The following is a 27998-nucleotide window of genomic DNA, read 5'->3' as shown; positions in this document are numbered from 1 at the left end:
AACCTCTCCTTAGTGCCACCCAGGACAATGATAAAACAGCAGGAAAGAAAAAATAACAACATGAGAACAATGTTCATGATGATGGTTACCACGGTTACTGTTCAGGGAATTCAAGACAAGCATAAGCATGCAGATTCAGAATGTATTTTATTTCTACATAATTACAATAGCTTAAAAGTATAAATTTTTCATTATTCATGAGCTATAATTAAGAATGTTCCAGCATAGCTGAGGAATCATTAAACTGCAAACAGCAAAACAGAAAGAAGAGTCAGCAGTCGAGAGGAAGACGAGCTGAGCTGCACATTTAGAACAGCAGACAGAGAAACACACACAGACCTTAAATCTCACTCGGAGCTTCACACAAGGTAAGTTATGTTCATAAAGAAGGATCATGTGTAGTATAGAAAACACACTCAATTCTTTATCTCGTATGCAAACAAAACACACACACATGAACACATACACACTTCTATTAACAATCTTAAACCATAATAAACAAGAACCAGTTGATTGTATTGTTGCTGTTAATTTCAAGATGATTATATTCTTGTTCATAAGTGTCTTTTATTACAGATACAACCTAGTTTTGTGCTACACATTTACTGACTTTTTCTTTCTGTTTATTTGCTGCGTCACTGTTTTCATTCTGCACAGGGCTCCAATATCTAATGCCAAAATGTTTAAGAATCTAGGGTTACACTGGGGATTAACTCCAGCCAAACTGGTATGTAAACAAAAACTGAGGCATTTCATTTAACACGGTCTAATGTTAATTTAGGGTCTGAAATATATCAGAAATATGGGCAACTCGTGGCCTAATCGTTCGGCCACGACTGAGGTGCCCTTGAGCAAGGAACCGAACCCCCAACTGCTCCCCGGGCGCTGTAGCATAAAAAAAAATAAATGGCTGCACTGCTCCGGGTGTGTGTTCACTGTGTGTGTGCACTTTGGTCAAATGCAGAGAACGAATTCTGAGTATGGGTCACCATACTTAGCTGTATGTCACTTCATTAATAATTCATTCATTCATTCATTCATTCATTAATACTATAGTGACTCTGGAACTGGTGCATTCTTGCAGAATAACTTGTTAATTATAATTCTGAATGTGATATATTTAAATAATTATTCAGAAATTTAAACAGATATATTGGACGTTCCGGCTCTGTACATGACAATGGCTTAATCTAACACACGTTAGCTGGTTCAGATGAACTAATGATTGAACACCCCCCCCCCACCACCACCACACACACACACACAGAGAGCAGTCAAAATTAAAGTGAAAGGTGAAGTAAAAAAAAAAAAGCACTGAAAAAGAAGAGACACAAAAGCCAGACAGAAAAAACTCAGTAACATTAACTGGTTGTTATAAAATAAATATACACCACCCTGACCTTGGGCTTCCTGCCCCACCCAGGTAGTGGTTGTCTCTTCAAAACATCATTCACTTTGCCTTTTGCCTCCATATAAGGGAGTGAATCATCCTGATCTATCATCATCTGACAGAGTTGTTTGATTGATTCATTGATTTTTGACAATGCAGCATTTTTTGTTCAATCTAAAATTTCAAAATAGCCTTTGAGAGTGTGGTCTGTCTAACAGGAGTTCTTCTTGCATGAGCTTTCTTTCCCATTCAGACAAGACCACATGTCATATGACTCTAACACTGACTGGATAGACTGCATAACAGACTCAGCAAAGAGAGAGAGAGAGGTGTCATTTTAACTCCGAGAATCGATTACATAAAAAAGATTTTCGAAAAAAAATAATAATAATAATTTGAATTGTGGTTTCTGTGTTTGTGTTCTACTTGTGTAATATTAAAACCCAAGCGTTACAGGTACAGTATGTGACAAATAAGATGTAACATATTTAACTATATATATATATATATATATATATATATATATATATATATATATATATATATATATATATATATATAATTATATAATAACATGTTGTTCCACTCATAACCATCGAGGTAAATATAAGAACAATGTTAATGATGATGGTTACTGTGGTTACTGTGTAGGGAATTCATGCAGATTCAGAATGTACATGATCATGTTCCTGTCTTTAGTCCCTAATTTCTACATAATTACAATAGCTTCAAAGTATCAATTGTAGTATTAAAGTATTCATGAGCTATAATTAAGAATGTTCCAGCATACATGAGGAATCAATAAACATGCAATAATTCGAGCTATAAAAAACTGCCAGATACTTTCACTTTTGTTTTCTCAGAAACGCTCCCCTTCCCCTCTGCACTTTATAACAGCAAAACATAAAGAAGAGTCAACAGTCGAGAGGAAGACGAGCTGAGCTGCACACTTAGAACAGCAGACAGAGAAACACACACAGACCTTAAATCTCACTCGAAGCTTCACACAAGGTAAGTTATATTCATTTAGAAAGATCAGGTGCAGTATAGAAAACACACTCAATTCTTTATCTCATATGCAAACAAAACACACATACACACACACACAAACACACCTCTTCTAATGAACTTAAACCATAATAAACAAGAACCAGTCTTGTTGCTATTAATTTCAAGATCATTATGTTCTCATTCATATGTGTCTTTTATTACAGATACAACCTAGTTCTGTGCTACACATTCTCCACAGGGCTACAGCATTTAATGTCAAGAATGACTTTTTCCGAGTTTATCTTTGGATTTTTCATATCCAAACCTGGTATGTAAACACAAACTGAAACATTTCATTCAACATGGTCTAATGTTAATTTAGGTTCTGAAATATATCAGAAATTTACCACAGTGACTCTGGAACTGGTGCATTCTTGTAGAATAACTTGTTAATTATAATTCTGAATGTGTTCAAATGAAAATTATTCAGTAATTTAAATAGAGATATTGCGAGTTTGGGCTCTGTACATGACGATGGCCTAATCTAACACACGTTAGCTGGTTCAGATGAACTAAAGAATGTTTAAATCTAATTTTTAGCATTTTGAAAATATATGAAAGGAAAAATTCTAAAAGAATTATTTAAGCATACTGAGGAGTGTACGGTTGGCTCGACATGCTCATGACCTGAAATACAAACATATATCTACATACATTTTATAATATTTTAATTTAGTTACATTTTTCTTATCTGTTAATCTGTACATTTCTTATCATATTATTCTTATCAGAATTTGCCACAGTTCTGGCTGATCAAAAAGTTGTACATGGACAGACGATTATTCTTTCCTGTCAGGCAAAGAAAGACAATGTAACAGTCTCATGGGAGAAGAATGGCCAAAATTTGTATTGTGTTGAGGACAAGCACAAAGTGAGAACAATTGGTACAAATTGTGCCTTAGAAATTTCAAACGCAGTGAAGGGTGATGAAGGAAAATACACCATAACCCTAAGCAACAAAGCAGGTTCCACCTCATGCTCTGCACTTGTGAGCATCAGTAAGTAACAGAAGTCATTATTACATGAAATGATATCAGTTAACTAGAGTAATGATAATAATAACTATTCCTAATCAGAAAAATACATAGCAATGACTAAAAATGGGCAAGACGTAGCCTAATGGTTAGCGAGTCTGACTCGTAATCCTAAGGTTGTGGGTTTGAGTCTCGGGCCGGTCACGACTGAGGTGCCCTTGAGCAAGGCACCGAACCCCCCAACTGCTCCCCGGGCACTGCAGCATAAATGGCTGACCACTGCTCCGCCTGTGTGTTCACCATGTGTGTTCACTGCTGTGTGTGTGTGCACTTTGGATGGGTTAAATGTAGAAAACAAATTCTGAGTATGGGTCACCGTACTTAGCCGTATGTCGCGTCACGTCACTTTATAATGGGTGGTGAAAATCGTACAGGTTTAAAATATTTCTTTTTACAATGCACCTCCTAAGAATGGGAATATACTGTTAGTATAGTTATATACATACTAATATTAATATTAATTCATAGCATGTTAATATTGTATTGTTTTTACAGGCACAAAATCAGTGATGAAAGTGGACTGGAAGTAAGTTCACAAACATATTTTGGTTATACTGTATGCAAAGTACAATTATACATAAAGATCTTAGACGATGGCACATGCGCAGTGGATTGCACAAATATATAAAAGTTAAATATGAAATATTATAATAATTTAATTAGTAAATATAAATGTGCTGGAATCACCTTTTTTCTTCAGACAAGAGAGAATGTTAAAGTCTCTCAAGACATTTCAAATTTGTAATGAAGTCAAAGAGGTCCTATTCCTCGTCTGTGGACCAGTTGGAACAGGAAAGTCCAGCACCATAAACACCATCAGATCCATTTTTGAAGGCCGACAGTTTATAGACTGTCTGGCTGCTTCAGGAACAACAACGAGTCATACTCTACAGTATGCGCAGTCCTACGTGTGTGACTTCATTTCACTTTGTATCCATGAGACAGTTATCTAGTTAACACTAGAAATACTGGATTTTTTATTTTCTGGTGGAGGTCCCAAGGTGTGATTCCCCCCTGTTGAGATTTTCACAGTTCTTCAGCCCTGCTTTTGTTGTGCAAACGGCCCCATCACCTGTGAGGTCTGGCACATTTGCATTTGTTCACTCAGAGTAGCTCAGATCCAAGGCAGGCCAAACCTCTGTCTGTGACGGAAACCTTCACGGACTATCTATACAAAATAGTCTGTTTAACTTATATTAAAAAATTGTGTGCTAAGGTTTGTCATTGCCATAGTACATATCATATTTATACAACCCTTGTGCAGACCTGGGGTCTATTTGACTCATCTGGAAAGTTTAATGTGCCATAACTTTGGTTTCCTTCCACATATTTGCCTGAAATTTACCAGGATTGTTCCAAATTATGAATTTTGCAAGTAAAATTAATCTTGTCCTCCCGGGTCAATTTGACCCGGGCACATTTAGTGGGGCAATAGGTCACACTTTTACCCTTTTCAGCGCAATGAACATACATACAGACACAAAAATGCACACATAAAATGTCCACTAACACACACACCCAAAACACACACTCACACACCACAGACACACACACACACATGCACACACACACACACACACACAAATTGGGCATTGCATTTCATTATGCCTTTTGATACACTTTTGATATGCCTTTGCCTAGCAGAGGAGTGTGTATGAGACATGAGGAGTGTGTTTGGAACAGTAAGACTGTGTATGAGACATAAAGAGGAGTGTTTATGATACATCCCTTACTTGGAAAGAATGAAAAGTTGCTAATACATGAATAAAATGAAAACTTGCTAACACTTCAGTCTCCAACGTATGTTTGTAGACAAATGTCATTAGCTGAGTGAAGTTATTTTCCATGGCTTTTTACATGTTCTTACACATACAGAATATAATGATGTAATTTCATTTTCATTGGCCATCAATGAATTATAACACCAAAAGTGAATTTTGAGACGGAACAAGAACCCAACATGCCTCCACAGAACCACATGCCTCCACAGTTATCAAGTTAAACATTAACATGGTTTTCTGTAACATTACAGTATGAATGAATTTAAATCGCAGATGAAGAAGGATCATTTCCTTTTACCTTCAATGATATAATGGGTGCGGAAAAAGACTCTGGAATCCTCAATGAAGATATTGTCAGTGCTTTAAAAGGTCACATTAAAGAGGGTTACACTTACACTCTATTGAATTCACATTTACACTGAAATGACTGAATTGTTATGTGTGTGTTTCCTGATTATGCTACAGGAATTCCTCAAGTGGTCTTCATGACAAGAGTAGACCACGCATGTCCATTAACCAAGGAGAACCTGCAAAACGTCTACAAAAGTAAGAAGATCAAAGACAATGTGAGCAATTTATCATATTGAAAACTAGAGTTTCGTAACTACAAATTTTGACATCATATTTATATTTGTGTGTGTGTGTGTGTGTAGTGTTTGTTTAGATGCAGAAATGCAGTAATGAACTGGGTGTGCCTGTGAACCGTATCTTTCCTGTCTTGAACTATCATGAGCAGATCCACATGAATGAAGATATAAACTGCCTGATGCTCGATGCCTTAACACAGATTATCCACTTTGCTAATGACTATATGCTCAAAAAGAGTTCACAACAACAATCAAAGTGTGAATGAAGAAAGTTCACATGATAAGTGACACAATTTTAAAGCTTGTCTAATGAGTTACTCAGATATTCATATTAATCCAATAATTAATGCTGTGCCACATTCTTAAACATCAAACGTAAAGTATATTTATGTTATGATGCAGATTTTTAAAGCAGTTTAGTGATACAGATATTCAGACAACATGCAGGCTTTTTATATAGTTTTCAAATCTTGGACTTAATTTTGGAATTTCTATTACATTTCATTTTGTTTTTTTAGTATATAAAATAGTTTGGTAAAGGATTTTTACTTGATAATAGAATTGATTTGGAATTTTGCATCAGTATCACAGCCTGAATAAAGAGTGTAATGCTAACATGGAGCTTTTCAGACATTCTAGATCTTTTATATTTAGCTCAGTTTCTGTAATGTAATAGGATTTATGTGGATATATTTTCATATATTGAATGTTACATTTATCTGCTTTTTCATTTAATACATTCTGATATGTTATTATTAATGAGTGAATAAAACAATGCATACCTGTCAGGGATCAGCGCAGATCTGTCATGGATCCGCGCAGACTTATGGCCATGTGCGTTTGTGTTTGTTTGTGTCACGTGATTGCCCCGTCTTCGTCTGCTCCTCTCGGTCATCACACCTGTTCCCAATTGTGTGTGATTGTCCCTGTCTGTGTAAATTTGAGCTGCGTTGCCTTAGGCAGCGAGGCTTCATTAATAATAATGTTAGTGCCCCGTGTACTGTGGATTATGTTTGTCTTCCTTCTGTATTACACCCCTTTCATTTGAAGCTATCCTGCATACGGGTCTGTTCCGATCCACCTCCGTTGTGGGGCCTGACGGAATGAAGCCACCAAAAGACCATGCAGACCAGCAGGATAGCTTCCAGCAAGGACCCGGCCTTTTTTTTTTCCCTTTCTGCCCTGGACTGTTCCGCCAGTCCTTCTGGCCATTTCCCAGTGACCTCGCTCTGCATTTCTCCGGTGAGGGATGCCGCTCCGTTTCCGGGTCAACTGAGGAAGACGTCGCCTCAGTATATTTGCGGAGTATGTCACCATCCTAGTGGGGTTCCTTTTTTATTTTTTGGTGCCCTGTGGCATCGCCCGCATCTTTCTGTTGAAGGATGCCGCTCCATTTCCGGGTCAACCGAGGAGGACGTCGCTTCACTACTTCCGAGGGGGGTGCTGCAGGCCCTAGGCCGGGGCTCTTTCCCGCCCTTCCGCCCTTTTCCTCAGCTCGCCGAGGCGCGGGTTTGGCCACGGTGCATCGGGGGATGCTGCTGAGCCCTACAGCGTGGTGGACTTTGCTCGGCTCTTGCACTCGGCTGTGGACCTCGCTCGGCCCTTCAGCTCGGATGTGGATGTTGCCTCGGCCCTTCAGCTCGGATGCGGATGTTGCCTCGGCCCTTCAGCTCGGCTGTGGATGTCGCTCAGCCCTTTCCGGCTGCGACGCCGTGTGCCCTGCTCCTCCCACCTGCCTCACCGTGTGCCTTGGCTCCCCTCGCCTAACTCGCCGTGGTCCTTGCTCCCCCCACTAGCCTCGCCGTCGTCCTTGCTTCCCTCACCCGCCAATCGCCGTGGACCTCGCCCCCCTCGGACCTTGCCGGGTTTTGGCGCTTCGGGAGCCGCGCCTTAAGGGGGGGTTCTGTCAGGGATCAGCACAGATCCGTCATGGATCCACGCAGACTTATGGCCATGTGCGTTTGTGTTTGTTTGTGTCACGTGATTGCCCTGTCTTCTTCTACTCCTCCCGGTCATCACACCTGTTCCCCATTGTGTGTGATTGTCCCTCTCTGTATATATGTGAGCCGCGTTGCCTTAGGCAGCACGGCTTCATTAATAATAATGTTAGTGCCCCGTGTATTGTGGATTATGTTTGTTTTCCTTCTGTATTAAACCCCTTTCATTTGAAGCTATCCTGCGTACGGGTCTGTTCCGATCCACCTCCGTTGTGGGTCCTGACAATACCCATGTGTTTGATCATATTTTTACCAATAAAATGAATTATATAATTACATAATGAAACTGTATAAGCCATAACAAAATGATTAGCTTACACAAAGAAAGAATGCTGACAAATACATTTTACTTTCATTATCTCAGTTATCCTCCCCTCCCCTCTGCAGCAAAAGAGAAAGAAGAATCAGCAGTCGAGAGGAAGACGAGCTGAGCTGCACACTTACAGGCTACAGTGTCTAATATCAAGAATGGCAAATATTGTAGACTCAGTCAGGGGATTATTTCCAACCAAACCTGGTATTTAAACACAAATTGAAACATTTTATTTAACACGGTCTAATGTTAATTTAGGGTCTGAAATATATCAGAAATATACCGTCAGGAGACGGACGATCCATATGCATGCTTTATTAGGAGATCGTAGTACAACAGGTGGGGGTCAGAGCCGGCAAACACAACAATGTAGAGAGCAAATAATCAGAATCGGTGAACACGAAAAACAGGTCGGGGCAGGCAGCAAACAATCAGAGAATCAGAAAATCAAACAGAGTCAAAACCGGAAAACAGAATAACAACCAGGAAACGCTCAGAATGACAGTAAACACTAGTCGAGACTTCGCACTGGGGAAAGGTTCAAGTTCAGCTTTTATAGCGTGGGAAATGGGAAACAGCTGGTGGTGTAATCATGACAGGAGTGGTGGATTGTGGGGGATGTAGTCAGGAAGTCGCTAAAACTCGGGTGAAGGTTCCCTCTGGTGGCGGTCGGGAGATGTGGCAGATGTCGAGGGGCTGGTTTGTCCGGATGGGCCTGGTGATACTCAGCGGTCAGTGAGGGGTCCAGGATGTCGCGTGACTTCACCCAGGAGCGTTCCTACGGGCCGTACCCCTCCCAGTCGATCAGATATTCAAGCTGGCCACCCCGGCGCCTGGCATCCAGAATGCTGCGGACCTGGTACGCCTCCTCGTCGCCGATCAGCAGAGGTGGTGGTGCTGGTGGGTTGGCAGCCTCCTCCTGCTCCGTTCTCGGACCGTCGGCAGGCTTGAGCAGTGAAACATGGAATGTCGGAGAGATAGGGTACATGGGTGGCAGCGCCAAGCGGTATGATACGGGGTTAATGTGTTTGATGATCTTAAACGGACCCACGAACTTGCGGCTGAGCTTCCTGCATGGGAGGCGGAGCCCAATGTCATGGGTGGATAGCCACACCCACTGTCCAGGTTGGTATGCCGTCATCCACCGCCGGCAGATCAGATGGCTCACCAGCCCACGGGAACAGGGGCAGCTGATACCCGAGGACACACTGGAAAGGCGTGAGGCCGGTGGCTGGTTTGGTGAGCGAATTCTGAGCGTATTCTGCCCACATCAGGTACTTGCTCCAGTCCGCTTGGTTGTTCTGGCAGTAAGATCGTAGGAAGCGGGTAAGCTCCTGATTCAAGCGTTCTGTTTGGCCATAGGATTGTGGATGATATCCAGAGGTGAGGCTGATATTGATGTTTAAGCGCTTGAAGAATGCCGTCCATAGTCGGGAGGTAAACTGTGGGCCTTTGTCTGAAACAATGTCTTCAGGAAGGCCATAGAAACGAAATATGTAATTACAGAGGGTTTCTGCAGTCTCAAATGCCGTGGGGAGCTTGGGTAACGCTATCAGGCGGCAGGCTTTGGAGAATCGTCCCACGACGGTGAGGATGACAGTGCTATTGTCAGACTTGGGTAGATCAGTGATGAAAGCAATGGCAATGTGTGACCAAGGTCGCTGTGGTGTAGGCAGTGTCTGCAACAAACCGGCTGGGAGCTGACGCGATGCTTTTGAGGTGTTGCACACGGTACACCTCCGAACGAAATCGCTGACGTCTTCGGACAGAGAGGGCCACCAGAACTTGTTTTGAGCCAAGTGGACGGTAGCAGTGACGCCGGGGTGACCGGAACTAGGCGAGGTGTGCAGCAACTGCAGCAGGGTCGAGTGTAGATTCTCCGGCACGTAGACCTTGGTGGGGGGACAGTCAGTGGGAGGCGGAGCGAGTGCATTAGCCTGAGTGATCTGGGTCATGATGTCCCATTGAATGGGGCCGATGATCTGGGTTTCGGGGATAATGGGCTCTGCTGGTGGGCTTATGTCAGGTTCACTGTCAAGGCGGGAGAGTGCGTCGGCTTTAGTGTTTTTTTGATCCGGGTCTGTACGTCACTGTAAAATGGAAGCGTGTGAAGAACATGGCCCACCGTGCTTGGCGAGAGTTCATCCCTTTAGCCGAGCGTAGGTATTCAAGATTTTTGTGATTCGTGAGGACCATGAACGGATGTTGAGCGCCCTCCAGCCAATGACGCCACTCCTCGAAGGCTGCCTTCATAGCCAGTAGCTCTCGATCCCCCACATCGTAATTGCGTTCAGTGGGAGACAGCTTCTTGGAGAAGTAGGCACACGGGAACATCTTCTCAGACGGACCTTGGCGCTGGGAGAGGACTGCTCCGATGCCAACCTCGATCACAAACGGCCGAGCTGGGTCAGGGTGGTGCAGGATGGGCGCTGTGGTGAAGCGCTCCTTTAAGAGATGAAAGGCTCTCACTGCCTCCGGTGACCACGCGAGACGGGACGATGCTTTCTTTACCAAAGACGTGAGAGGTCCTGCGATTGTGCTAAAACCACGGATGAAGCGGCGATAGAAGTTGGCGAACCCGAGGAACCGTTAACTCCTTAACGATTTGGGGTCGGGGCCATCGCCTCACTGCCTCGACCATTGAGTCATCCATGGCGACCCCTCCGGCTGAAATGACATAACCCAGGAACGACGTGGAGGTCTTGTGGAACTCGCATTTCTCAACTTTAGCGTAGAGCTGATGTTGAATCAAGCGCTTTAGAACAGCTCTCAAGTGCTGAATGTGTTCCTCGAACGACTCGGAGTGGATGAGGATGTTGTCGATGTACACAATGACCTACCGATCCAGCATATCTCGGAAGACATCGTTTATGAAAGACTGAAATATGGACGGACTGTTAGCCAGGCCAAACGGCATGACCAAATATTCATAATGTCCAGACTGCGTAAAGAAGGTGGTTTTCCACTCGTCCCCATCTCGCATACGGATCAAGTTGTACGCATTGCGTAAGTCCAATTTTGTGAAGAACTTGGCCTTTCGCAGCTGTTCCAGGGCTGAGGGGACGAGTGGGAGTGGGTAGCGAAATTTAACAGTGATCTCGTTCAGCGCTCGATAATCAATACATGGCCGGAGACCCCCGTCCTTCTTCTTTACGAAGAAAAAGCCGGATGAGGCTGGCGACACCGACTGCCGGATGAATCCTTTGTTTAGCTCCTCCTCGATGTATTTGTTCATGGCTTCAGTTTCTGGCTGGGACAATGGAAAGATTCTGCCCTTGGGTGGCGTGGTATTGGGAAGCAGTTCAATGCAGCAGTCGCTGGCACGATGAGGAGGCAGCTTGGAGGCCTTGATCTTGCTGAACGCCTCCGCGCAGCAGTTCGGGAGGGGCTGGATCTGGCAGTTGTGGCATATAGTGGTAGAGGCACTTCGGAGGGCTGACATCGCCGTGCGCACGTCTTGTCCCAGGTGATGATTCGTGGTTCTCTCCATGAGATGACCGGGTTGTGGAGACTCAGCCATGGCAGACTGAGGATCATGGAGTGATGAGGAGAAGAAATGACATAAAACTGAATTCTCTCACTATGCCAGGGGCCCACTCATAGTTTGAGTTTTTAAGTGACGAACCTTACTCGTCCCTCTCCGAGGGGTCGACCGTCGATTGCCTCCACTGCTAAAGGGGAAACGCATTCAGTGAGCGGGATGGTGTTCTCTCTGACGAACTCCTCCGAAACAAAATTCCCAGCGGCCCCGGAATCAATGAGAGCCTCCAGCTTGATGCTTTTACCCCACACCGTCAAGTGTATGACGAACCGAGCGCAGCTCTGAGTATTAGCGGCGAGAATGGTCACACTCACGAGCGTGCTCTACTTCCTGTGCGGCATGACAGGGCAGGATGACAGCCGGTGTCCGGGGTTGCCGCAATACAGGCAAAGCTGGTGATGTATACGGTGTGCTCTTTCCTCAGCGGTGAGACGAGTGGGGGCGCGGCATCTGGGGCCAGGCTTCTCAGGTGGCGGCCAGCGCGTGGGTGAACGCTGCGATCTGAGCAGCTGATCTATTCGAATGGACAGATTCATAAATTCTGACAGGTCTCTCCCCTCATCACGACACGTGAGTTCAGCTTGCAGATTGTGATTCAGGCCATTGCGATAGAGTAGTTTGAGGGGTTTCTCGTCCCAGCCTGCCTGGGCTGCAAGAGTACGAAATTCCAACGCGTTCTCCGCGGTGCTGCGTCTGCCCTGGGAAATACTCAGCAGGAGCTCTTCGGCACTCTCTCCTCCGGTGGAATGTTCAAACACGCTACGGAACTGGGTGAGGAAATGATTGAAGGAGACGAACGCCGTGCCGTTACAGGTACAGTATGTGACAAATAAGATGTAACATATTTAACAAATGCATTTGCAGCCTTTTATTACACAGATTGATTTACAATTTTATATAATAACATGTTGTTCCACTCATAACCGTCGAGGTAAAATTAAGAACAATGTTAATGATGATGGTTACTGTGGTTACTGTGCAGGGAATTCATGCAGATTCAGAATGTACATGATCATGTTCCTGTCTTTAGTCGCTAATTTCTACATAATTACTATATCTTAAAAGTAACAATTGTAGTATTAAAGTATTCATGAGCTATAATTAAGAATGTTTCAGCATACCATTCTTCTTTATGTTTTGCTGTTATAAAGTGCAGAAGGTTTTGTTTTCTCAGAAATGCTCCCCTTCCCCTCTGCACTTTATAACAGCAAAACATAGAAGAATCAGCAGTCGACAGGAAGAGCATAATTATAGCTCTTCCTGTCGACTGCTGATTCTTCTTTCTCTTTTACATGGACAGGATTTCATTCTTTCCTGTAAGGCAAACACAGAAGATGTAACAGTCTCATTGGGAAAAGCATGGCCAAAAATGGCAGTGTTGAGGACAAGCACAAAGTGAGCAAAATTGGTACAAATTGTGTCTTGGAAATTTCAAACGCTGAGGACGGTGATGAAGGAAACTACACTGTAACTCTGAGCAATATATTAGGTTCCACCTCATGCTCTGCATTTGTGAGAATCAGTAAGTAACAGAAGTCATTATTACATGAAATGATATCAGTTAACTAGAGTAATGCTAATAATAACTTTTCCTAATCAGACAAATACATAACAATGACTATATAATGGGTGGTGAAAATTGTACAGGTTTAAAATATTTCAGTGCTAATAAATAAAGGAGGGCGTAATTTCTTTTCACAATGCACCTTCTAAAAATGGGAATATACTGTTAGTATATACACACAGTATATACATACTAATATTAATATTAATTCATAGCATGTTAATATTGTGTTGTTTTTACAGTTATAAAAGAATGGAGGACAGTGGACTGGAAGTAAGTTCACAAACATGATTTGGTTATATGTAAAGTACAATTATCCAGAAAGATCTTAGACGATGGCACATACGCAGTGGATTACACAAATATATATAAGTTAAATATGAAATATCATAATAATTTAATTAGTAAATATAAATATGTTGGAATCACCTTTTTTCTTCAGAAAAGAGAGAATGTTAAAGTCTCTCAGGACATTTCAAATTCGTAATGAAGTTCAAGAGCTCCGATTCCTCCTCTGTGGACCAGTTGGAACAGGAAAGTCCAGCACCATAAACACCATCAGATCCATTTTTCAAGGCCGTCAGTTTATCGACTGTCTGGCTGCTTCAGGAACAACAACGAGTCATACTCTACGTGTGAGTCTATATTACACAGTCCTATGTGTGTGACTTCATTTCACTTTGTATGCATGAGACAGTTATCTAGTTAAACATTAACATGGTTTTCTGTAACATTACAGTATGAACGATATCAAATTGCAAATGAAGAAGGATCATTTCCTTTTGCCTTCAATGATATAATGGGTACAGAAACAGACTCTGGAATCCTTAATGAAGATATCATCAGTGCTTTAAAAGGTCACATTAAAGAGGGTTACACGGTGTGTAACACTTACACTCTGTTGAATTCACATTACAGTAGTTTGCATAAAATACTACATGTATAAACAATCTTTATTGAACCCTCTTTTCTTCAGTTCAACTCTGAAACTCCACTGTCTGAAAGCAGCCTTTACTACAATAAAAACCCCACCCTGAGTGATCAGATGCACTGCCTGGTGTTCGTCATGCCAGCTGACAAAATTTCAACCCAAGACCCAAGGTTTCTCTGAAAAATGAAGAGTGTCGTAAAAACAGCAAGCAGCATGGGTGAGTCATTCATGAACTGTGTAACATTAATTAAATTAATTAATTAAATATATTTTATAAGTTAATTACATTTAATTTAATCAAATAAATCCTTTCCTCTCCATTTGTGTAACAATAAAAAAAAAAACAGCACTATTAAAATCTTGACTGCTCTGATGCTCTGACTCACATGATTCTCATTTCTACATCGAGACCAAAACCTCGCTGTCCATAATAGCTTAACTGGATCATATTACATGTACAAAACATATGAATTAATGATTGTCTGCAGTGTAGAATACCTAGAAACATTTGGAACTGAAAGAAATTTTAGCACAGAAACATAAAAGCCAATAAACTAATCATTAGTCAGACTGCAAAAATCCAGCACAATTCTATGGCACTGAAATGACTGAATTGTTCTGTGTGTGTTTCCTGATGATGCTACAGGAATACCTCAAGTGGTTTTCATGACAAGAGTAGACCTCGCATGTCCATTAACCAAGGAGAACCTGCAAAACGTCTACAAAAGCAAGAAGATCAAAGACAATGTGAGTCATTTTTCATACTGAAAACTGTAGAGTTTTGTTACTACAAATTTTGACATCATATGTATATTTGTGTGTGTGTGTGTGTTTGTGTGTGTCCAGATGGAGAAATGCAGTAATGAACTGGGTGTGACTGTGAACCGTATCTTTCCTGTCTTAAACTATCACGAGCAGATCCACATGAATGAAGATATAAACTGCCTGATGCTCGATGCCTTAACACAGATTATCCACTTTGCTAATGACTATGTGCTCAAAAAGAGTTCACAACAACAATCAAAATGTGAATAAAGAAAGTTCACATGATAAGTGACAAACAATATTAAAGCTTGTCTAATGAGTCACTCAGATATTCATATTAATCCAATTCTTAATGCTACTATTAAGAATTTCATTTCATTTTGCTTTTTAAGTATATAAAAGAGTTTAGATTTTTTACTTGATTATAGAATTGATTTGGAATTGTGCATCAGTATCACAGCCTGAATAAAGAGTGTAATGCTAACATGGAGCTTTTCAGACATTTCGGATCTTTTATATTTAGCTTTGTTTCTGTAATGTAATAGGATTTATGTGGATATATTTTCATATATTGAATGTTACATTTTATCTGCTTTTATATTTTACAAATTCAGATGTATTATTATTAATGTATGAATAAAACTATACAATTCATACCCATGTGTTTGATCACATTTTACCAATAAAATGTAAATATTACATAATGAAACTTTATAAGCCATTACAAAATAATTAGCTTAAACAATACAAAGGATGCAACAAACATTTCCTGCTACAGTAAATATACACATACAGTGAATGAAATGAAATACCGGTGATGGCCACCAGAGAATGTTAGTAAAATTAAATGGTTTCTAACAAACTTCAACAATAATTTCAATTAACTGAGACATTTTAAAAAGGTCTTTGATTGATTTGATTGACAAACTTTCTGATTGAGACAAATGTGTGGATTGAATTTGAAAATGGAAAAAAAAAATCCTTTCAACATTAATCATCAAGCAGATTCAAGAAAACTCAGAGTCACAAAACCCAAATCCAGAGTTGTATCATTTCATTAGTTATATTATGAGGTGTATCATTAGTTATTAATAAGGGATCATTAAAGGTTTCACCAACCTCTAGATCAAATCACAGTAGTTGAGTTTTAACTCTTGAAGCAGACTTTACAGTGTCTTGCTTTTCTCTGGTCAGCACACATTCAAACTTATGGTTGTATAACATGAGGTCACGTCCTGAAGGAATGGATATGAGATCAGTTTTAAAGGTCAAGGTCACTGATGCTATGCTGTGCATTTCCTTCTATGCGAATGATTAATTTTTATTATTTACTGTGTAACTATATCTTGATATTAATTTTTGTTAATTGCCTTTAATACTTTGATCTTGTTAATACAAATGTTTATTCACCCCTGCTGAGTTTTTCCCAGTGCTTTCAGCTAAATGCCAAAAGGCCACATGAAATACGCCATGACTGCCTCCACATGTTTAGTTATCAGGTTTGGTCTGAACTTTGTACACTGTGATTGAACATCTTAGACACACTGCAGGTAAATAAACACTAAAATTTAAGATGAAGTTAAAATTTCAACCTTTAGACTCATTTAATGCATATGCAAAATATTTCTAATTAAAATGACAAATTTAAATGAAATTCACACACACACACACACACACACACACACACAAACAGAGCAGTCAAAATTAAAGTAAAAGGTGAAATAAAAACAAAAAGCACTGAAAAAGAGGAGACACAAAAGCTAAATCAGAATAAAAAACTCAGTAACATTAACTGGTTGTTATAAAATAAATATACACCACCCTGACCTTGGGCTTCCTGCCCCACCCAGGTAGTGGTTGTCTCTTCAAAACATCATTCACATCGCCTTTTGCCTCCACATAAGGGAGTGAATCATCCTGATCTATCATCATCTGACAGAGTTATTTGATTGATTCATTGATTTTTGACAATGCAAAATTTCAAAATAGCCTTTGAGAGTGTTCTGTCTAACAGGAGTTCTTCTTGCATGAGCTTTCTTTCCCATTCAGACAAGACCACATGTCATATGACTCTAACACTGACTGGCTAGACTGGATAACAGACTCAGCAAAGAGAGAGAGAGAGGTGTCATTTTAACTCCCAGAATAGATTACATAGAAAAGGTTTTGGAAAAAAATCAAATAATTTGTATTTGTATTGTGGTTTCTGTGTTTGTGTTCTACTTGTGTACTATTAAAACCCAAGCGTTACAGGTACAGTATGTGACAAATAAGATGTAACATATTTAACAAATGCATTTGCAGCCTTTTATTATACAGATTGATTTACAATTTTATATAATAACATGTTGTTCCACTCATAACCGTCGAGGTAAATATAAGAACAATGTTAATGATGATGGTTACTGTGGTTACTGTGCAGGGAATTCATGCAGATTCAGAATGTACATGATCATGTTCCTGTCTTTAGTCCCTAATTTCTACATAATTACAATATCTTAAAAGCATCAATTGTAGTATTAAAGTATTCATGAGCTATAATTAAGAATGTTTCAGCATACATGAGGAATCAATAAACATGCAATAATTCGAGCTATAAAAAACTGCCAGATACTTTCACTTTTGTTTTCTCAGAAACGCGCCCCTTCCCCTCTGCACTTTATAACAGCAAAAGAGAAAGAAGAGTCAGCAGTCGAGAGGAAGACGAGCTGAGCTGCACACTTAGAACAGCAGACAGAGAAACACACACAGACCTTAAATCTCACTCAGAGCTTCATACAAGGTAAGTTATATTAATTTATAAGGATCATATGTACAGTAGTATAGAAAACACACTCAATTCTTTATTTCATATGCAAAAAAACCACACACACGCACACACATGCACACATACACGCACACACACGCACCGCACACACTCTGTGTGATTATGTGAATGATGTGAATTTAGTACCAAAAAATTCAGATTTTATTAAACCAAACACAACCATACACTGTATGATTTTTACCATGGTAACGGTTTGTTATAAAATAGACAAAACATTTAATACAAAATAATTAAGTCCTGTGGGAACAAGGTGCACAGAGTAGACGTCTAAGTGCTAGTGTAAATACAGATTTTAGTTAGAGTTTAGAGGTTAGCTAAAATCTTCATGAAACCTTTAACCATTTTTAAAGACTGATGTACTCTGCTGTCTGGATTAAGGTTAGATGTTTACTTCACCACTGAGGAACAGTCAGTTTAAATATTACAAATATTTCAGGTTTAAAATATTTCACTATGATCTATGAAGCTGGATTCACCTGGTCATGCTCTGGTACTGTTTACTCTAGACAGATAACAGTTCAGGCAGATGAGAGTGGATGATGATTACACACATCTCGTGAACCTCCCTGTTCTGCTCAGTGCTGTTCCCAAACCAGTTTGTGGCGCTTTCTGTTAAGACTCTCTCAATGCTCTCAATATCTTAATAATATTTAATTTTTTTCTTCAATATAGAGTCAATCATGGGATCAACTCCAACCAAACCTGGTATGTAAACACAAACTGAAACATTTCGTTCAACACGGTCTAATGTTAATTTAGGGTCTGAAATATATCAGAAATTTACCACAGTGACTCTGGAACTGGTGCATTCTTGCAGAATAACTTGTTAATTATAATTCTGAATGTGTTATAATTAAATAATTATTCAGTAATTTAAACAGAGATATTGGGAGTTTGGGCTCTGTACATGACGATGGTCTAATCTAACACACGTTAGCTGGTTCAGATGAACTAATGAATGTTTAAATCTAACTTTAAGCATTTTGAAAATATATGAAAGGAAAAATTCTAAAAGAATACTTTAAGCATCCTGAGGAGTGTACGGTTGGCTCGACATGCTCATGACCTGAAATACAAACATATATCTATATACGTTTTATAATATTTGAATTTATTTACATTTTTCTTATCTGTTTAACAGAATTTGTCACAGTTCTGGCTGAGAAACAAGTTGAACATGGACAGACGATTATTCTTTCCTGTCAGGCAAACACAGAAGATGTAACAGTCTCATGGGAAAAGCATGACCAAAAATTGCGTTGTGTTGAGGGCAAGCACAAAGTGAGAACAATTGGTACAAATTGTGTCTTGGAAATTTCAAACGCTGTGGAGGGTGATGAAGGAAAATACACCGTAACCCTGAGCAACAGTTCAGGTTCCACCTCATGCTCTGCACTTGTGAGAATCAGTAAGTAACAGAAGTCATTATTACATGAAATGATAGTTAGCTAGAGTAATGCTAATAATAGCTATTCCTACAGTAATCAGACAAATACATAACAATGACTATATAATGTTTTTTGGAAATCGTACAGGTTTAAAAAATTTCAGCGCTAATAAATAAAGGAGGACATAATTTATTTTCACAATGCACCTCCTAAGAATGGGAATATACAGTTAGTATAGTTATATACATACTAATATTAATATTAATCATAGCATGTTAATATTGTATTGTTTTTACAGTTATAAAAGAATGGAGGAAAGTGGAATGGAAGTAAGTTCACAAACATGGTTTTGGTTATATCAAAGTACAATTATCTATAACGATCTTAGACGATGGCACATGAGCAGTGGATTACACAAATATATATAAGTTAAATATGAAATATTATAATAATTTAATTATTAAATATAAATATGTTGGAATCACCTTTTTTTTCTTCAGACAAGAGAGAATGTTAAAGACTCTCAAGACATTTCAAATTTGTAATGAAGTTCAAGAGCTCCGATTCCTCGTCTGTGGACCAGTTGGAGCAGGAAAGTCCAGCACCATAAACACCATCAGATCCATTTTTGAAGGCCGTCTGTTTATCGACTGTCTGGCTGCTGCAGGAACAACAACGAGTCATACTCTATCTGTGAGTCTATATTACGCAGTCCTACATGTGTGACTTCATTTCACTGTGTATGCATGAGACAGTTATCTAGTTAAACTTTAACATGGTTTTCTGTAATATTACAGTATGAAAGAATTCAAATGGCAAATGAAGAAAGATCATTTCCTTTTGCCTTCAATGATATAATGGGTGCAGAAACAGACCTCAATAAAGGAGTCCTCAATGATATAATGGGTGCGGAAAAAGACTCTGGAGTCCTCAATGAAGATATCATCAGTGCTTTAAAAGGTCACATTAAAGAGGGTTACCCGGTGTGTAACACTTACACTCTATTGAATTCACATTATAGTAGTTTGCCTTAATCACATCATACATAAATAACAAATGTCACTAAAAAATACTACAAGTATAAACCTTCTTTATTGAACTCTCTTTTCTTCAGTTCAACGATAAAAGTCCACTGTCTGAAAGCAGCCCTTACTACAATAAAAACCCCACCCTGAGTGATCAGATGCACTGCCTGGTGTTGGTCATGCCAGCTGACACAATTTCAAGCCAAGACGAAAAGTTTTTGCAAAAAATGAAGAGTGTTGTAAAAGCAGCAAGCAACATGGGTGAGTCAGTCTTGAACTCATTAATATTAATGTAATTAATTAAACATATTTTCTAAGTTAATTACATTTAATTTAATACATTAATTAGTTACCTCTCTATTTGTGTAACAATAAAAATAAAACAGCACTATTAAAATCTTGACGGCTCTGATGCTCTGACTCACATCATCCTCATTTCTACATTGATACATTAACTCGCTCTCCATAATAGCATAACTGGATCATATTACATGTACAAAACATATAAATTAAGATTGTCTGCCATTTAGAATACCTAGAAACATTTGGAACTGAAAAAATTTTAATTGGGTTGGAAGAAATTTTAGCACAGAAACGTAAATCCAATAATCATTAATCAGACTGCAAAAATCCAGCACACTTCTAAGGTTTTACACTGAAATGACTGAATTGTTATATGTGTGTTTCCCGATTATGCCACAGCAATGCCTCAAGTGGTTTTCATGACAAGAGTAGACCGCGCATGTCCATTAACCAAGGAGAACCTGCAAAACGTCTACAAAAGCAAGAAGATCAAAGAGAATGTGAGTCATTTTTACATATTGAAAACTGTAGAGTTTTGTAACTACAAATTTTGACATCATATGTATATCTGTGTGTGTGTGTGTGTTTGTGTGTGTCCAGATGGAGAAATGCAGTAATGAACTGGGTGTGCCTGTGAACCGTATCTTTCCTGTCTTGAACTATCATGAGCAGATCCACATGAATGAAGATATAAACTGCCTGATGCTCGATGCCTTAACAAAGATTATCTACTTTGCTAAAGACTATGTGCTCAAAAAGAGTTCACACCAACAATCAAAATATGAATAAAGAAAATTCACATTATAATTGACGAACAAATTTTTAAAGAATATCTAATGAGCTACTCAGATATTATTCATTCATTCATTCATTTTCTACCGCTTGTCCAATTTTTGGGTCACGGGGAGCCTGTGCCTATCTAAGGCGACATCGGGCATTGAGGCAGGATACACCCTGGATGGAGTGCCAACCCATCGCTGGGCACACACACACACACACTCATTCACTCATACACACACACACACACACACACACACACACACACTACGGACAATTTTCCAGAGAAGCCAATCAACCTACCATGCAGGTCTTTGGACCGGGGGAGGAAACCGGAGTACCCGGAGGAAACCCCCGAGGCACGAGGAGAACATGCAAACTCCACACACACAAGGCGGAGGTGGGAATCGAACCCCCAACGCTGGAGGTGTGAAGCGAACGTTCTAACCACTAAGCCACCGTGCCCCCCTACTCAGATATTATTTTATTTTTATTCTACCTTTATTTAACCAGGGAAAAATAACATTGAGATAGATATCTCATTTACAAGTGAGCCCTGGCCAAGGTAGCAGCACACAATAGACAACATAAAAACAAATTAAGTACATAGAACAATAATCACAAACACACATATTTCCAACAACAAAACAAGACTAAAATAAGATTATATTAATCCAATAGATTATATTAATCCAATAATTAATGCAAATATATTAATTATTACATTTCATTTTGCTTTTTAAGTATATAAAAGAGTTTGGTAAAGGATTTTACTTGATTATAGAATTGATTTGGAATTGTGAATCAGTATCACAGCCTGAATAAAGAGTGTAACGCTTACATGGAGCTTTTCAGACATATTATTAATGTGTGAATAAAACTATGCAATGCATACCCATGTATGTTTGATCACATTTTTACCAATGAAATGTAAATATTACATAATGAAACTTTATAAGCCATTACAAAATGATTAGCTTAAACAATACAAAGGACGCATCAAACATTTCCTGCTACAGGAAATACCGGTGATGGCCACCAGAGAATGTCAGTAAAATTAAATGGTTTCTAACAAACTGCAACAATAAACTGACAGATTTTAAAAAGGTCTTTATTTGATTGGTGAACTCTCTGATTGAGACAAATGTGTGCATTGAATTTGAAAATGGAAAAAAAAAATCCTTTAAACATTAATCATCAAGCAGATTCAAGAAAACTCAGAGTCACATCCTGCTAAATAGAGTTCTATCATTTCTTAGTTACAGTATATTATGAGGTGTATCATTAGTTATTACTAAGGGATCATTAAAACCTGTTACGGGTCGCAGTCAAAGTGACCACTAGGGGATGACCCAGAAACAAGCTTCAATTCAACTTTAAAGCATCAAATCCTCCAAAAACACGAAAAAACCTATTTACCTAGTAAAGTTTAAACTCTCAATATTTTTTTTAAGCCCACACACAAAGCATAATATGATTCACAGCCTTCATACAATTAGAAAAAATATTTGGACAAAACTGACCTAGGTGGCGCTATACCGGTTTTTCCCTTACCTTTAGACGCGTCTCTTTCTTCACTGGGGTAATATATTCCAAAACAAATAATCCACAAAAATCCACACAGGTCCAAGGAATTGAAATCTGTAAGCCTTTTAATCCAAAACGCTCTGGTCGCGCCGCAAATATTCCGTTAGTGTTCTGAAAACTGGAAACAGAAGTGCACCATCATCTCGTTTTGCCGCCCTAACTTCTAATTGGGATATTCAAAAATTCAAAGCCTACGTCATATTTATAGCCCAGGTCCTAACGAATCAAATAAGCCCTCATTTGAGCCAATCGGTGCTTGTATGGCAGAGATAGACGGCTGAGAAGCCAATGGTGGCATGACCTCATTTTTTGGGAACCCGCATTTGACTGACAATTACTCCTTCCAATAGCAATGAAATGGGCCGGGACCTATACAGCCGTTTAGCCAATAAGCAGACGATTCCAACGGTATGCGGCATGCCGTATGTTCTTTGCCTGTGTCTGCGTGAACTGGATGCGCAAAAGAATTCTTGCGTAATACCTGACCTTTTGTCCCTCTCACAGCTCAGGGTGTCAAGTTACAGGCCTGTTTTCACACCAGAGTGATAGAGGGAGAGTCTAGGCTTATTTATGGCTTGTCAGACTGAGCCTGCAGCCTTTTATTTCAAAGTTATATAGTAAACAAGTACACAAAAACGCTGCACCAGACGACCATGGCCGTAGAAAAATATTCATATAAAATCCATTTTTGGGTCTTGAAATTTCTTTTGGTGAAAGCCAAGACATGTGGCTATGACCCTCAGTTGTTGTTTTGTCCCTAGCATGTTCCAGAAAAATAAGATTAATCAGTTTATCAGGTAAACAACCCAGGCGGACATGAAAACCTTCATTCTAGCCCCTGTAACTTTGAGGCAGTAAGGCCTAGAATCAATCTGAAACTAGTTTCTGAAACTAGAGAATCTCTTCTTTCCAATGAGACTCACCCCTGTGTGTCAAAGTATGTGGGAGCTGTACCACTTTTTGTTGGGTAGGTCATGTAGGCGAAAAACCTGCAAAAGGGGGGGCGTGGCATAAAGGGGTTAAAGGTTTATAAAGGTTTATATTTTAACCTTGTAAAGGTTAAAATAGGGCAGACCACTGAGCAAAACAGGGACCAGGAACAGAGACATTAACACACAACATACCAACAAAAACAACAACTAACACCAGGGAAGTCAACAAACAGAGTAGATATAGCGAACAAGAACCAATCACAAGGCGGGGACAATGAAAGACTAAGATAAAACACCTGGGGAAGAGATTGAGTGCAATTAATGTCCATGGTAACAAATGAGTGGGCGGGGCCAACAGTTAACAGCAGGGATTGACAGCAAACAGAAACAAAGCAAAACACAGACAGACACATTACATTAATATTGTATTGTTTTTACAGTTATAAAAGAATGGAGGAAAGTGGAATGGAAGTAGGTTCACAAACATGTTTTGGTTATATGCAATATCCATAAATAGCTTAGACGATGGCACATGCACAGTGGATTACACAAATATATAAAAGTTAAATATGAAATATTATAATAAATTAATTATTAAATATAAATATGTTGGAATCACCTTTTTTCTTCAGACAAGAGAGAATGTTAAAGTCTCTCAAGACATTTTAAATTTGTAATGAAGTGAAAGTGGTCCAATTACTCGCCTGTGGACCAATTGGAGCAGGAAAGTCCAGCACCATAAACACCATCAGATCCATTTTTGAAGGCCGTCAGTTTATCGACTGTCTGGCTGCTGCAGGAACAACAACGAGTCATACTCTATGCGTGAGTCTATATTACGCAGTCCTATGTGCGTGAATTCAATTCACTTTGTATGCATGAGACAGTTATCTAGTTAAACTTTAACATGGTTTTCTGTAACATTACAGTATGAAAGATTCCAAATCACAAATGAAGAAAGATCATTTCCTTTTGTCTTCAATGATATAATGGGTGCGGAAAAAGACTCTGGAGTCCTCAATGAAGATATCATCAGTGCTTTAAAAGGTCACATTAAAGAGGGTTTCACGGTGTGCAACACTTACACTCTATTGAATTCACATTATAGTAGTTTGCCTTAATCACATCATACATAAATAACAAATGTCACTAAAAAATACTACAAGTATAAACAGTCTTTATTGAACTCTCTTTTCTTCAGTTCAACCCTCAAACTCCACTGTCTGAAAGCAGCCTTTACTACAATAAAAACCCCACCCTGAGTGATCAGATGCACTGCCTGGTGTTGGTCATGCCAGCTGACACAATTTCAAGCCAAGACGAAAAGTTTTTGCAAAAAATGAAGAGTGTTGTAAAAGCAGCAAGCAACATGGGTGAGTCAGTCTTGAACTCATTAATATTAATGTAATTAATTAAACATATTTTCTAAGTTAATTACATTTAATTTAATACATTAATTAGTTACCTCTCTATTTGTGTAACAATAAAAATAAAACAGCACTATTAAAATCTTGACGGCTCTGATGCTCTGACTCACATCATCCTCATTTCTACATTGAGACATTAACTCGCTCTCCATAATAGCATAACTGGATCATATTACATGTACAAAACATATAAATTAAGATTGTCTGCCATTTAGAATACCTTAGAATACTCTGGAGTCCTCAATGAAGATATCATCAGTGCTTTAAAAGGTCACATTAAAGAGGGTTTCACGGTGTGCAACACTTACACTCTATTGAATTCACATTATAATAGTTTGCCTTAATCACATCACTGACAGCTGACAAAATTTCAAGCCAAGACCAAAATTTTTTTCAAAAAATGAAGTGTGTCATAAAAGCAGCAAGCAGCATGGGTGAGTCAGTCATGAACTCATTAATATAAATTTAAATCATTAATTAAATATATTTTATATATCTAAGTTAATTACATTTAATTTAATCAATTCATTCCTTTCCTCTTCATTTGTGTAACAATAAAAATAAAACAGCACTATTAAAATCTTGACTGCTCTGATACTCTGACTCACATGATTCTCATTTACCAAAACCTCGCTCTCCATAATAGCATAACTGGATCATATTACATGTACGAAACATATGAATTAAGATTGTTTGCAGTTTAGAATACCTAGCAACATTTGGAACTGGAAAAAATTAATTTGGTTAATATACACATACAGTGAATGAAATGAAATACCGGTGATGGCCACCAGAGAATGTTAGTAAAATTAAATGGTTTCTAACAAACTGCAACAATAATTTCAATTAACTGACACATTTTAAAAAGGTATTTGATTGATTTGATTGACAAACTTTCTGATTGAGACAAATGTGTGGATTGAATTTGAAAATGGAAAAAAAAATCCTTTCAACATTAATCATCAAGTCTTCAAGAAAACTCAGAGTCACAAAACCCAAACCCAGAGTTCTATCATTTCATTAGTTATATTATGAGGTGTATCATTAGTTATTACTAAGGGATCATTAAAGGTTTCACCGAAACCTTTTAACTCTTGAGTTTTAACTCTTGAAGCAGACTTTACAGTGTCTTGCTTTTCTCTGGTCAGCACACATTCAAACTTTTGGTTGTATAACAGGGGGTCACGTCCTGGAGGAATGGATATGAGATCAGTTTAAGGCCAATGCCACTGATGCTATGCTGTGCATTTCCTTCAATGCAAATGATTAATTATTATTATTATTATTTACTGTGTAACTACTGTATATCCTGATATTAATTTTTGTTAATTGCCTTTAATACTTTGATTTTGTTAATACAAATGTTTATTCAGCCCTGCTGAGTTTTGCACAGTGCTTTCACAGTGCTTTCAGCCACATCTGCCTCCACACGTTTAGTCATCAGGCTTGGTCTGATCTTTGTACACTGTGATTGAACCTCTTAGACACACTGCACTAAAGCCCTAAAATTTTTGAAGATAAACCAGAAGGTTTTTATTATTAAAGGTGGGGTGCACGATGCTTCAGAAAACTGAGTCGGGCCGAATAACAAAATAAACTTGAAGCCAAAGAGCAGAAAGGGGCATGCCTTGTCAATATGCGGTGGAGAGAGTGTTCAGTGCGCATGTCTGAATGCCTCTGCCGTTACATCTGTTTTGGGTTCTAGGTGTTGAACGTCGTCTTCCACGTGAAACCCAGCTAAACATTTCACGGTACATCACACAGTACTCCAAAAACACATTTGTATCAGCAAATTAATTTATTGACAAAAATACCCCCACGGTCAGCTGCCCTAGCAGGTTCCACCATAATAGTTGCCTGGGTTGCGTATTTATGTGTGGGCGGCAGAGGTGGGAAGTAACGGAGTAAAATTACTTCGTTACTGTACTTAAGTACATTTTTCTGGTACCAGTACTTTACTCCACTATTTAAAATAAAATTTTTACACAAATATCTGTACTTTTTACTTCTTACATTTTCAAAACGGACTCGTTATTTTTAGTATTATTTCTTCTCATTGGACGCTGTTTCCAGCCTATCATCCTATCATTGTGCGGCTTTTTCCCCATGTGACTGGTGTACTGTATTATTTACTGGCTACTGGGGGGGGGGGGGGGGGGAGACCTTTTTTAGGGTGGCTTCAGCCCCCTGTCTGTAATCTCAGCCACCCTAAAACTATAAGTATAATTTTTAATTTCATAAATAAACAATAAAAATTGCGTTAAAATGCAGGACATGTCGTCGATGGGAAAGAAAATTATTTATCAGTTTGATCCAAGAGCGATTTTTTTACTTTGCTTTTACACGCGTGTGTTGTAGAGTTTCACAAGTGCGTCTTCAGCTGTCTGCTTTATTTGAACGGAAAAGCACAGGTACGCGCAGCGTGCACGCGCAGTCAGAGCTGGAGGCGTTTATCTATAACGTTAATCGGCGGAAAGACGCAAAGACGGCAACCAAAAGCAGTGAAATTTCACTATTCTTATTACCAGAGTTGTCATATAATATATAATATAGAACTCTTCTTGTTTTAAATTTTCACTGAGGGCTAAAACCCCTAAAGATGAAACCCTAGAACCGCCCCTGGTGTCAACCCAAAAAAAAACGAAGTGCTTAATTTAATTAACATTAATTTTGTCATTTGTAAAACATCACAATAATTTTGAGTTGTTTTCAAGGACAGGGCTGGAATCTCCCTACAGTTTGGGATATGGCCTTGGTGATACACTTGGTATACATTATA

At 39.0% G+C, this 27998-nt stretch overlaps 2 protein-coding genes, 1 long non-coding RNA gene and 1 pseudogene across 4 annotated transcripts in view; all 4 read left to right on the top strand.

The window, feature by feature from the left end:
* The window catches only part of LOC113646258 (interferon-induced protein 44-like), a 51069-nt gene extending 44439 nt beyond the window's left edge, over positions 1 to 6630 (top strand). The window contains exon 9 of the mRNA XM_047815094.1: positions 5920 to 6630. Within this exon, the coding sequence (XP_047671050.1) occupies positions 5920 to 6108 (189 nt within the window). The 3' untranslated portion in view covers positions 6109 to 6630. The remainder of the gene's footprint in view (positions 1 to 5919) is intronic.
* On the top strand, positions 286 to 22383 carry LOC113646253 (interferon-induced protein 44-like). Of its 2 annotated transcripts, none has more exons than XM_047815098.1 (10): positions 286 to 368; positions 18453 to 18485; positions 18922 to 19188; positions 19467 to 19497; positions 19669 to 19861; positions 19966 to 20052; positions 20092 to 20151; positions 20283 to 20454; positions 20896 to 20996; positions 21097 to 22383. In XM_047815098.1, exons 2-10 carry the CDS (start codon positions 18461 to 18463, stop codon positions 21283 to 21285), a joined length of 1125 nt encoding a protein of 374 aa, XP_047671054.1. In that variant the 5' UTR covers positions 286 to 368; positions 18453 to 18460; the 3' UTR covers positions 21286 to 22383. The 2 variants fall into 2 exon arrangements, with proteins under 2 accessions (XP_047671054.1, XP_047671053.1); XM_047815097.1 differs by lacking the exon at positions 286 to 368 and adding an exon at positions 17608 to 17735.
* LOC113646255 lies at positions 9660 to 15609 on the top strand (annotated as a pseudogene).
* A 1935-nt stretch (positions 22384 to 24318) lies between the features above and the next one.
* Positions 24319 to 25160, top strand: LOC125141473. Its single transcript, XR_007140855.1, has 3 exons — positions 24319 to 24617; positions 24722 to 24862; positions 24994 to 25160. It is a non-coding gene; the product is annotated as an uncharacterized LOC125141473 (long non-coding RNA).
* The last annotated feature ends 2838 nt before the right edge of the window (positions 25161 to 27998 follow it).

Source organism: Tachysurus fulvidraco, chromosome 6 (assembly GCF_022655615.1).
Source record: "Tachysurus fulvidraco isolate hzauxx_2018 chromosome 6, HZAU_PFXX_2.0, whole genome shotgun sequence".
Taxonomy (NCBI): domain Eukaryota; kingdom Metazoa; phylum Chordata; class Actinopteri; order Siluriformes; family Bagridae; genus Tachysurus; species Tachysurus fulvidraco.
Note: the sequence above shows the minus strand (reverse complement) of the source record. Positions and strands in the feature narration are given on the sequence as shown.